Source organism: Falco naumanni, chromosome Z, assembly GCF_017639655.2.
Source record: "Falco naumanni isolate bFalNau1 chromosome Z, bFalNau1.pat, whole genome shotgun sequence".
Taxonomy (NCBI): Eukaryota; Metazoa; Chordata; class Aves; order Falconiformes; family Falconidae; genus Falco; species Falco naumanni.
The window spans coordinates 19,949,011-19,961,059 of record NC_054080.1 but is presented as its reverse complement, the minus strand read 5'-3'; the positions used below and the strand labels follow the sequence as shown (position 1 = coordinate 19,961,059).

General features: G+C 36.2%; 1 protein-coding gene across 8 annotated transcripts in view; it reads right to left on the bottom strand.

The window, feature by feature from the left end:
• The window catches only part of DMXL1 (Dmx like 1), an 85,357-nt gene that overhangs the window by 16,812 nt on the left and 56,496 nt on the right, over positions 1–12,049 (bottom strand). For 7 of the 8 annotated variants that reach the window (XM_040580686.1, XM_040580688.1, XM_040580680.1 and 4 more), the window contains 6 exons: positions 6,153–6,316; positions 5,019–5,158; positions 4,628–4,713; positions 2,565–2,766; positions 1,472–1,589; positions 167–229 (listed from right to left, as the gene is read on the bottom strand). In XM_040580686.1, coding sequence (XP_040436620.1) covers positions 167–229; positions 1,472–1,589; positions 2,565–2,766; positions 4,628–4,713; positions 5,019–5,158; positions 6,153–6,316 — 773 coding nt within the window. Of the gene's footprint in view, positions 1–166; positions 230–1,471; positions 1,590–2,564; positions 2,767–4,627; positions 4,714–5,018; positions 5,159–6,152; positions 6,317–12,049 lie in introns of those variants that run through there. The other variant, XM_040580687.1, reaches the window with a different exon arrangement.

The following is a 12,049-nucleotide window of genomic DNA, read 5'->3' as shown; positions in this document are numbered from 1 at the left end:
GGCTGTATAAACATACTAATTTAACTCAGTCTCTTGCAAAACTGAATTTTTATGTTTATTTGCTATGTCAGCATTTTTTTTTTTCAGGGAAATCAGCATCTTTTCAAAGAGGATTTTTTTCATTATGATGTAAGGTCTAATTAACTTGAGCATTACTACTGTGTACCTTATTGATGATAGGCTCCTCCACCACAGAATTTTTCATTGTTTCATTGTGCTCCTCTAATGACTTCACCAAGGAAAGAACCACCACAGAACAAAGAATAAAGATAAGACATAACATGCAAGTATCAAGGAAATGCTTAATTCCTTGTTGTTTACCCCAACAAAGAAAAACCGAAACACAACAGCATGTTTGCACACATACACGTGTATTTTATGTAGTAACTAATTATCAAATCCTAAACCTTAAGTTCAGTACAGAAGACACTGATTTACCAATTCTGTACTGTAGCAAAATCTTGTCCATGTCAAAAGTCAAATTTCTTGGAAAACAAGTGATCTCCACTAATAATTTATCAGTAATGAGACAATACAAAATAAAACAAACAAACCTATGCCATGTAAGGCTGTCCGTGATTCTACTTCAAAACATACAAAACACATCTAAAATATTCCAAAATACCTTTCTGTACAGCATAGCAACATGGCTGCATTAACATGATATGATCAGAAATGGTGCATCTTCAAAGGACAAGACAAAAGTAACAATTTTCCTTTTAAGTGCAGCCTGTAGTGAACACAACTGGCCACAAATACTCCAACAGGTTAATATTCTAGTTGTGACACGACAAAGATTAGCTCATACAGAACTCTTTGCTGCCATGGCTTTACTAGACATGAATACTCCTTCTGCTGCACATTTCATTTGTTTGGATCGTCTTTCTCCTGTTTCTGCTATTCCTTAAGTTTTCTGTAATAGATTTTTGGGGGGAGTAGGAAAGAAAAGGAGTAACTGAAGAGGGAGGAAAAAACCCAAAAATCCATTACAGAACCACAACTTTAAAACCTTTAACAGAACCCGGAACCTGGAATCCAGCTAGATGCTGGCACAAGTTATCAAGGTCAGAAATATTAACTGTTGTATGACTATTTTCTTATTAAAATTGAATCATAACATAATAAAAAACTAGTTGATAAACCCAGGATGGCTATGACTCGAACATTCTTAATTTTGGTTGCATCACTGTTTTTCATTTTAAAATGTCTGTCACTCTTTTCAGGTAGATTTTATACTGATCTTCACAAAGAAGCTAACTGTATCTAAGTGATGTTAGCTGTCAGTCTACAGTCAAAGACTATTTGTTTTCAATAAAGCAATGGACAAAGATTTTTATTATGAAATAATGTAGATTCAGAGTTATAGTATATTATCCATTCATGCTTCCGAAAGTAAACAAGCCAGCCAACTAACCTAAGTAAAAGATCATAGACTGACTGACATTTTATGTGTTTTATATACCACACCAACCTCATTTAGGCATTGCTTCTTTGTAAAAATATTTCTGATAAAGGTTTCCTGAACTTCTTCCTGTTTAACCAAGTACTGCCAGAGCCTCTTCACAGATAGTGCAACATGACTGTTAGATCTACAGAACAAAGTTAAAATAAGTATTTTAATCATGCCCATACTTAAACGAGACAGCAATATCTAATATTCTAATCATACTATAGTCAGAAGAAATGCTGAAGCAAAACTACAACTCTCTGAACAATGTACAAGACCTATTTGGAAGCATTCTGGTACCATCTTCCTGACAAACCTACATATGAGAAGAGGCGCAAAAGGAAGAAGGAACAGAATGCAGAATTTTTACCTCCTATTGTGGGATTAGGAAGAAAAATCTTTTCAAGAGATTACACAACACTAAGGTCAGCATACAGATTATTTATTAGGCCACCTCATTTTTTACAACATGGATGCTTTTTAATCAAGTTACTGAAACTAAGAAAATTGTGAGGTATTTTACAACAAAAATACAAGCTTTCTGATGCTTCTGCAACCACAGGTGATAGTAAGATGAAAAAGGCAGAAATTATTTAAAACCTATTTAAAAACAGTTCAAGAACTGAGCACACTTTTCTGGCTAAACATGCAATTATGTGGAGTCACAACTATGCAAATATCAAACAATAAATATTTCTTCTCTGATTTCAGGAAAAAATGCTGATAAGAACATAATTTTATTCCCTCCAAAGATGAGGCCATTAACTCACTGTCACTCATACTTAATTATCTCTCAGGGCAAATCTATTATTCTTTATTTTTATTTTCCCCTGTAGATTTTACACGCACACTCAAAATCAGTATGTTAAGGTTTAATAAAAGAACTTAAATCAGAAGCGATAATTTCCTCCCCCAACCCACCCCGGCCCCCAATCTTGCTTTGGATCAGAGATGCATAAATTTTGGTATGTACATATGATTTCACAGTGGATTAGAGAAAACCTAGAAACTGGCATTACGTAGTTACCAAAATTATGGTCTATCACATGCACTAACAATGTAATGCTTGATGTATATTAAAGACACTGTAGTCACTGTATATAGAAGTTAGACTCACTTGAATGGAGTGTTTGTAGGCTCAAGTAAAGTTTTATGGCGAAGCAATGCAGGCCCAGCAGCTAGGGCATCTTCAGAAGCAAGAACTGAAATATAATGTTGAGGTGGACCACCATATAGCTGAAGACGTCGGAGAAGAACTTGTTCCCAGCGCTGTAGTGTTTTCAAAACTGCATGGCATATTGGGGAGCTCACTGGAAGCTCTAGAAAGACAAGTAAACAATAATGAAAACCCTTCCTTCTACATTATAAACTTGACTACAATAATTCCGCAGCTGAAGGCTGAAGTGTATCTCAAATATCTCCAAAAATAAGCTCTATTAAAAGCTCAACTTGGTATTCGCAAGTATAAAAAGATGAACTGCTTTATGCTAGCACTGCTAAATACAGGAACAAACTCCTCCGATGCTGACAGAAATTAAGTATCGTTCAACAGATTCTGCTGGAAGCTATTTCAAGGCATATGACAGGCAGGTAATGAGAGAAAGCCAACATAGCTTCACAAAATGCAAATCGTGACTAATCTGCTGGCATTCTATGACAGACTGACTGCACTAGTGGGCATGGGAAAAAGCAGCTGATGTCCTCTACTTTTGACTTCTGTAAGGCGTTTGTCCAACACAACATCCTTACCTCTAAATTAGAGTGATACGGATTTGATGGATGGACTATTCAATGGATAAGGAATTGGCTGAACGACTGCATCCAAAGAGTTGCAGTCAACTCGTCAATGTCCAAATGGAGATCAGTAACGAGTGGTGTCCCTCATGGGTGCATATTGGGACCCCTACTGTTCAGGATCTTTCATAATTTAATACAGTGGTAGTAAGCCCACCCTCAGCAAGTTTGCAGGCAACACCAAGCTGAGTGGTGCCACTGATTTGCTAGAAGGATGCCATCCAGAGGGACCGTGACATGCTTGAGGAGTGGGTTGATGCAATTGTCAAAGTTCAACAAGGACAAGTGCAAGGTCCTGCACCTAGGTTGGGGCAATCACCAGTATCAGTAGAGACTGAGGGGCAAACGGATTGAGAGCAGCCCTGCTAAGAAAGACTTGGGGATACTGGTGAACAGCTAGACATGAGCTGACAGTGTCTGCTCACAGCCCAGTAAGCCAGTTGCATTCTGGGCTGTATAAAAAGAAGGGTGCCCAGTATGGTGAGGGAGGTGATTTGCTCCCTCTAATTCATTTGTTCTCATGAGACCCCATACTGGAGTACATCCAGCTCTGGGGCTCCCAGTACACGACAGACATGGACCTATTAGAGTGGGTCCATATGAGGGCTGCACAAATAATTAGAGGGATGGAACACCTCCTGTGAAGAAAGGCTGCGAGAACTGGGGTTGTTCAGCCTAAAGAAGAGGAGCTCCAGGAAGACCTTACTGCAGTCTTTCAATACTCAAAGGGGACTTAGAAGAAAGACGAAGAAAGACTTTTTACCAAGGCTTGTAGTGATAGGACAAGGAGTAATGGTTTTAAACTAAAAGAGAGATGACATAAGGAAGAAATTTTTAAGATTGGGATAGTGAGACACTCAAACAGGTTGCCAGAGAAGCTGTAGATGCCCCATCCCTGGAAGTGCTCAAGGTTAGGTCAGATGGGGCTCTAAGCCACACAATCTAGTGAAAGACACCCCTGCCATGACGGGGGTTGGAACTAGATCATCTTTAAAAGGTTCTTTCTAACACAAAACACTCCATGATTCTATAAAACAAGGAGTAGGAATGATGTAACTTGAATTACAAAAACCTACAGGGTTTCCACCAAGAAGTAGATGTTGTAAACATTCTTGTATGACTAAGAGGCAAACAATAAAAAAATTATAGAGATTTCTGCCACTTACTGAGCATTCCTTCTGACCCACTCATCTTACCCACCCACCTTTTTTATTTTAATTATGTTATTTCATAAATATACCTATAAAATAAACACTATCAGAACAATTATTCCTAGATCACAAAAAATTAGTAAACTAAAAATAAAGCCTCAACATATATATCATTCAACACATTACATTTACATGTAGTTATTAAGTAAGCAGCAGAGTTGTGTTTTCATATTACCTGAAAGATCATGTCCAGCCAAAGGGTAGAAAATCTTCAAATTGTGAAGTACCAGCTGAACCATTGCCAATCTCATCAGTGACCAACTAACAAGAAAGCACCAGTAAGTCATTTACTATAGGAAATTTTTCTCACTTATTCACAATTAGGTTTTAATTTTCGATTTTTAAATCCTCTCTATAAACTGCTGAAAACTACAAACAGTATTTTAGATTATTATAGATACTTTGAATTCAGACATCACTATGTCATGTATTAATGAGTAAAATAATAATTGCAAGTTAACTAAGTCTGGATAATGTACTGCCATAAAGTATCAAGTAACTGGTGTATTATCTCAAAAGGCCAGAAATGCAAGTCCAGCCATCTTGTGTTCTAAAGAGTTACTTACCTGTATGAATTTGAATTAGAATGCTCTTGATTATGTGAATTTGATGCAAACACATCTCTATCAATATTTTCATCATCTTCACCACTTTCCTGACTCTCTTCTGAATCATATTCCACTCTACTTTGTGGTGGAAGAAAAGGCTAAAATTTTAAACAACATTCCTTGAGTATCTTCCAGCCAACAGCTAGTTTTAAATTATCTTTTAAAATATACATCGATATCATACTTAATGCTTTGTATAAAAAAGAAGGCATATCATCTTACTCAATTTAGTAACATTTGGAGTACCTCATGAAAAGGTTAACTGTCCATAAGCATTGCATATTTTAACAGCTTACTTAATTTTTACATTATTCAATATTCTAATGCTGAAAATGAAAATACTAGCAGTTTTCCAATTATTATTTTCTTTACTTTCATATCAGATATATCAAACCACACACAGGACACACAAGCTTTGTCAGAGAAGCCAAAACCACCAGTGTATATTCTCTCTAGTTCTTCCAAGGGCTCAGAGGACTAAAGAACAAGAAAATCCTATACCCTGCCTACAGAGTTCAGTATTTATGGTAAGCCTGCCATTCATGCCCTACTGTGTTATTCAGTATTCACAATTTCTTTTTTGTCCTTGCTCATAAAATACTGCTTATATATTTATTTTGATGATATAGCTGATTTTAAATATAGAAATGTGCTGTACAACTCCATACAATTATATAACTTTCCACAATGACATGCCAGAGACTTGACAGAAGGCAACATAACAATTTCTAGTAAGTATACACGTTCATTTCACCCATTTGAATTAGACGATAAAAAGCTTCTCAAGTTCCCTTGTTCACCTAAATGGCTGATCCACAATCACCTATACATTTGTACCCTGCAACATGTAAAAAGCAACATGTTTTGTTCACGCTATTATCTGAAAAAAAAATTTCTTAACAACTGTTTAAGAAAAAATGTTTCAAAAATACCTCTAGGCAGTGTTCTAGAAAAAGCTAAATATAAGTAATAACACCAGGCAGCTTCTTTCAAACATCTAAATCTGTATCTAGAATAAAGACTAAGATGAAAAAAAATTACCATTCCAGAAATTAAAGAAGATATTTAACTGTCATAATAGCAAAAAGTTACCTTTGCAATGAAATAATCCCAGATGCTAAGCTCAGGAGGAATAAATCTTTCTTTGTAAGATGGAGACTCCTGGTCTACCAACGGCAATGCAGGCAATGCAGAACTCTCTTTTGGAGAGGTTTTTGGTGAAAGCCTGTAACGTTTTTGCTGTTTCTCTCCATCATCTACACAGGAAGAAAATACAGTATGTTGCTTTAAACTGTCTGCTTCACTTCCCTGATGGTTTAAATAAGAGGATTTATAACAGAAAGTAAAAGTCTTCCTCATTACAAGTTTTTAAAATTTGATCTGTAGTAAATGAGCATAGAGAACATTAATACTCAAATATTCCAAACTAACACATAACTAGAACTGCAGAGGCAGCAACCCCCCTGCACAAATAATGAACTACCCTAGTAACTGCATTAGAAGCTTTCTTCCTATAACAAAGATGGCAAATACTGTTGCTCCAGAAACAACACTGCAAAACTAAATTACTTTAATAAGCACCACTGACACTGATTGTGCTTGTTTTTTAACACAAGCCAAGTATCTTCTTTCAGAATATATGGTGCAAATATCTAAGCTTGCCATTCCTACTCCGAGTTTTAACTTTGCCTCCTTCCAGAGGAGGTCTGTACTCTTTTCTAAATGATACAGTTCTGATAAATCCCTATGTCCTGACAATATATTTCTCCAGCATATAAAAAAGATCCCACTTTAATTAATACAATCTGATATATACCTTATCAAACAGGGAAGGACTACTTATTTCCACTAACACTAACTCCTAGAAGCTGAGGGGTCCCCTCACTTCCCCCAACATTGACTTTTGTCAGAATAAGAGATGTCTGAGAGACTTATTTGAATTACATTCTTGATGATTAGAGTACTTAAGGAAACAGCTTATCCAAGCTATCAGAAATATCTTCGTGTAGTTATGTCATAAATTAATGAACAAGTCTCATTTCAGATCCCTTATAATTTCTTGTTAATTGAAGAGTATCAACTTCATAAATACGGAAAAAGTAATGGCTTACTTAAAAAGAGGCTCACATAGCCATCTGATAATCTGAAATCATTCCGGATCTTGGTAGGTAAATTGTATTCTAGTACAGCCTTTCTGTTAGTAGAGGGGGAATGATACAGATTGTCACAGGCCCTGAGCAGTAAGTTAAGTGTTCTGGCTCTCCGGAACACTTCTGAAGTGGAGACAAGGGGGAAAGGGAATCATATTTGGAGGTTTATCACAACATTCACAACATGGCCTTCATTTTCACCTTCCATTAAAGACAAAATGCATTTGAATCCATTTCCTAATCTGTTACAATTTTTTTATTTTTAGATAGATACACGTAATGCATGGAGATTAGTTTCTATAACAAAATAATTAAATAGGTTCAAGACAGGTAAAACACAGAGAGCTAAACCACTAAGACTGAAAGGGAGATGATTCTCTGAACTATCCTTTGAAGTCCCAAAAGCTTGCAATACCTATTAAACCGAGTACAGAACATTTATTTTTTTCTTAAGCTTTTCAAAATCTCCCTTCTCCACTGAAGCTTTGAAACCTATAGCATCACCCAAAGGAATCACAGAACACACTAAAAGTTCCACCCCACCACAGTCTTTTTTTTTTTTTTTTTAAACGCAAAAAACCCCACAGTTGGGCAATAAAAGTATAGAAAAATTTCTTGGTTGTTTCTTGTTTAAGTGGGTTTTTTGTTTCACACAAAGCAATAATGAGACTAGGCAGCTAGTCATAAAAGATCTCATCTACACATCTCTTAAGTAAAGGGGAATATGGGTTGCCTTGCAATTTGAGGTCCTTGGCTGATCTAACAGCAGTAATAAATAGACTCCAAGAAAGCAATCTGCAGGCTAGAAGGGCTGACCTAGAGATTAGATATCCCTGTCATTGAGTTCAAGCATCAACACATTGGGCCAGACAGGTTACAAGGATGAACTAATACAAACATCATGAACACAAATGAGTTCTTTATTGTTTTAACCTTCCTTAATCACTTCTGCTGCCAAGGGCCCACAAAACTAAACTCCACTGAAGCTTCTGAAATTAACTTTCTCCTGTTAATAATGGTGTGGATGGCACAAAAAAAGCCAGCATCCCCATGCACACCTGGAGTGAACTACTACAAAGGAGTATTTCCTATACCCTTTTTTTTTTTTTGGTTTTTTTTTGTTGACATGTTTTATCCACAGGAGACTTCTGCTCTTCACTGATGCTTGAAAGACTATTTCCTCCAAAACTCTTACAGGTACTTCAATCACTTGAAAACAGAAGGTCTAACACTGCACAAAAGAAAATCAGTGCTCATTTAAGAACAGTTGTACTAGACTTGCATTCTCATAACACAAACTGAGCCAACTGTAAACCCTAAGGGAGGTAAGATTTAAGCTGATTTAAAAAAAAACCACAAAACACACCACCACACTTTGGGGTTTTTATACCTTACAGCTATGATCTTTTTTTGTTGGGTTTTGTTGTTTGGGTTTTGTTTTGTTTTGTTTTTAATGGGCAAATCCTCTATATTCACAGCAGCTGACAGAATTTCTTCTTAATTTCTGGTCATTTTTGGACCAGGAAAACCCCATGTTTTTCCAAGGATTTTCAAAAAGTTTTGACCATGTAAGAAGACTACCATTACCATTACAACCAGCTGAACTATAAAATAATTTATATATAGCATCTAATAAAATCTGAAGACAACATCTCATCTTTCATTTTGAAACTGAAAATTTTAACAGTCCATGTGGCACTACTATACTGTATCAGGTTTTCTTCCTGTTAAGAGATATTATTTGAAATCCACTTACCTGTACTAAAAGTCGCAAATACAATAGCTGCAGTACAATGCATTTTCATTTCATTATTTAAAGCTCATCAGCTAAGAAAGAGCATGCACATGCATCACTATGACTTTTTAGCAATTGTTTAAAAAAAATTAACTAGGCATGAAATAAGGAGCAAGTGTTGCATGATACAGAAATAAGCAAGTATATGCTTGCAGGTTCTTTTTCTCAGCAGAATTCAAAAAGCAAATGCTTTACATTAAAACAGTACTTTCTTTTTCCATTCTGTTGGATCACTCTTTGTATTTTTAAGACTATGCAGGCTATCCATCAGGACAAAAAGTCAGTATTTAAGTCAAATGAAAGCACAACCATCTAGAATGGTTTGAAATACATAGTACTAATGCCAACTTTTTTTTGCATTCTAGAGATCTTTAACGAATTCACTAAAAGTCTGTCATTTGGGATTTCAGATCAATTATAGTCACTTTCAAATTTCTCATACATTTCTAGTTAAAACTTCTACACTCAAAACATTTATCTGTGGTCCCATTTTACTCATAACACCAATATAAATCTTACGTTATTTTCCAAGAATATTAGAATATTTCAGACAAGGAAAAATGCTTCTATTTCTGCCAAGATCCAAGACATGCAATGATATTCAAAAGACCTGTTGTCCACTTTCCAAGGAAGAGCTAAAAGGCAGATCTCTCTCAATTCCCCAAAAAACTAAAATGCAAGTCAGAGTTACTATATTTTATTGAAGACTGTGTGCAGGCATGAAGCATCAACACCACAACAACCCTATGAAAAATGCAAGTCTTCATGAAGAGCTGTAAAATTATATAGTTGTCCTCTTACAGAAGAATCATCCTTGATGGCAGGCATCAACAAGTATCAGCACTGCTGAAGTCCAGAAAAGAGTGGAATGACAAGAAACAGGACAAAGAAATACTGATTTTTTTGAAACACCTCAAACTACTTTAGCAAGTGTAAAGGCCTGCACAGATTTCTGTAATTTTGGGAAGCTATGAAAGCCAACTGGAACAGCAGCATGGTAAAAGTCTACACTGCTGGACGTTACAACTTCAAACCTAAAAACAATTTGCAAGGTTACAAATCCTAAATTCTTAAGTTTTCAACATGATATTCTGCTTAATCACAAGCAATAGCTTGTGTGGCCGTGACGAAATTAGTAAATTCGCATTCAACAGTACCAATTGCAATTAAGTTCCATAGGCTGCAGTTTCATTACTATATGTATACAAGACTGTAAATTCTTTGTTGTATTTATGCATCATTTAATGAATATTCAAAGCAAGTTATACTGAACTCTCAGATGTTTCTGAAGGCATTATATACTTTATGGGCATTTCAATAAACAGTCAATGGAAATCTCCTAAAAAAAACTAGATAAGCACAACAAAATACTTGGTGACATACACAAACTTTTTTTTGACATTTCTTGTTCTGATCCTCTAAGACTTCTACTTAACCAAAATAACTCCACCATTCACAGTGCAAAAACTTCAAGTTAAACTTCTAATCTGTTTTAATAGCTGAATTAACCAATAATATAACAGTAATAGTGAGAAGACAAAGACTTTAATATAGAATAGAAAGGCCACACAAGTAATGAAATACTCGGTACTCTGAAATACCGTAAGAAAACAAGCCAAACATTGCAATTTAATTCTGAGCTGGAATTCAAGGTAATTGTTCTCACATTGACATCAACATTTCCATTTCTAACAATACTGCAGGGAGTCCTGCGTTAAAAAAAGAATACTTTGGCATGGCTGTTGTAGCTCCTTACACAAGCTGGAAGGCTTTAAAACTTGAGGAATCTGTGTCCTTTTATCTGTTCTGAGATTAAGCCATTCCTGGAGATGAAGTCTAAATATGAAGGCTTTCTACTGTTGTTTCTGATTTGACATTGCAATTGAGTAGTAGATACATAGCACTGTTTGATCTATCCTGAAGCAGAGTGTTCCTAGCATGAAGCACTACTAATGCAAGTTCATGTTTTTTTGTTTTATTTTAGATTCTGGATGAAACCCACCTCACAGTAGGTACAGCAAGTACATAAATGCAAAAGCTCTAAGAGTTTGCTTATTCTTTATAACTGCCTAAGCAAAACTTGGCTAACACCAAATTCATCTTCTGCATAGATGCTCTGTTACTCTTAAGTCAAACATTTATAAGCTGTAGTGGCGATATGTCTTCTAGGATGATATGAAGAATAGTTTGTGGAAAGCAAGCAAAAGCTACAAATTAATTCAGAGCATTGTATAGGGTCTGGCTGAGCCCCGCCGCAGCCCTCGTAGGGCCGTGCTCGTACTGGTAGCTAGAAGGGTGCTGATAACACAGCGGTGTTCTGACCACTGCTGGGCAGCGTCCCACAGCAGCAGGGCTGTTCTCTGACCTTCCCCCCTTCACCAGTGGGCTGGGGGTGGGCAAGACCTTGGGAGGGGAACACAGCCAGGACAGCTGACCCAAAGTGACCAAAGGGGTATTTCATACCATATGGCCACATAGTTGTTTTCATCTTATTTTCTCCCCCTTGTTCTGCTGAGGAAGGGAGTGACAAAGCAGCTTGGTGGGCAGCTGTCATCCAGCAAAGGTCAACCCACCACAAGGATGTAACAACAGAACGCACGCCTAAGACTGACACATAAGACTGCATATCCTCATTTTCAAGGCATCTTTTTCTCAAAACCTCTGGCATGTTAGACAAAACTCACCACAGTAAGAGCTGACAGTTTATCATTTCTCCCTACAAAAGTAGTCAGATATAAATATTTGTGTTACAACTTTTTTAATTACTTCGAAAGTTAGAACAATTAGTGGAGAAAACTAACTCATCTTCAGTATTATCAGATTTTTGATTATCTACATCTGAAACCCAAAATGACAACTTTATGTCTATAAAGTGTACTTCTAAAATACTCAAATTTAGGAAGGAATTTTGCATTTAATTTACGCTGGTAGCATGGAATAATTGAATATATGAAATGAAATTATGGATTTCTAACTGTTAAAGCAAAATTTAGACTTTTCCTCAAGAACCCTCTGGATTATAGATAACTTACCATCTCTACATA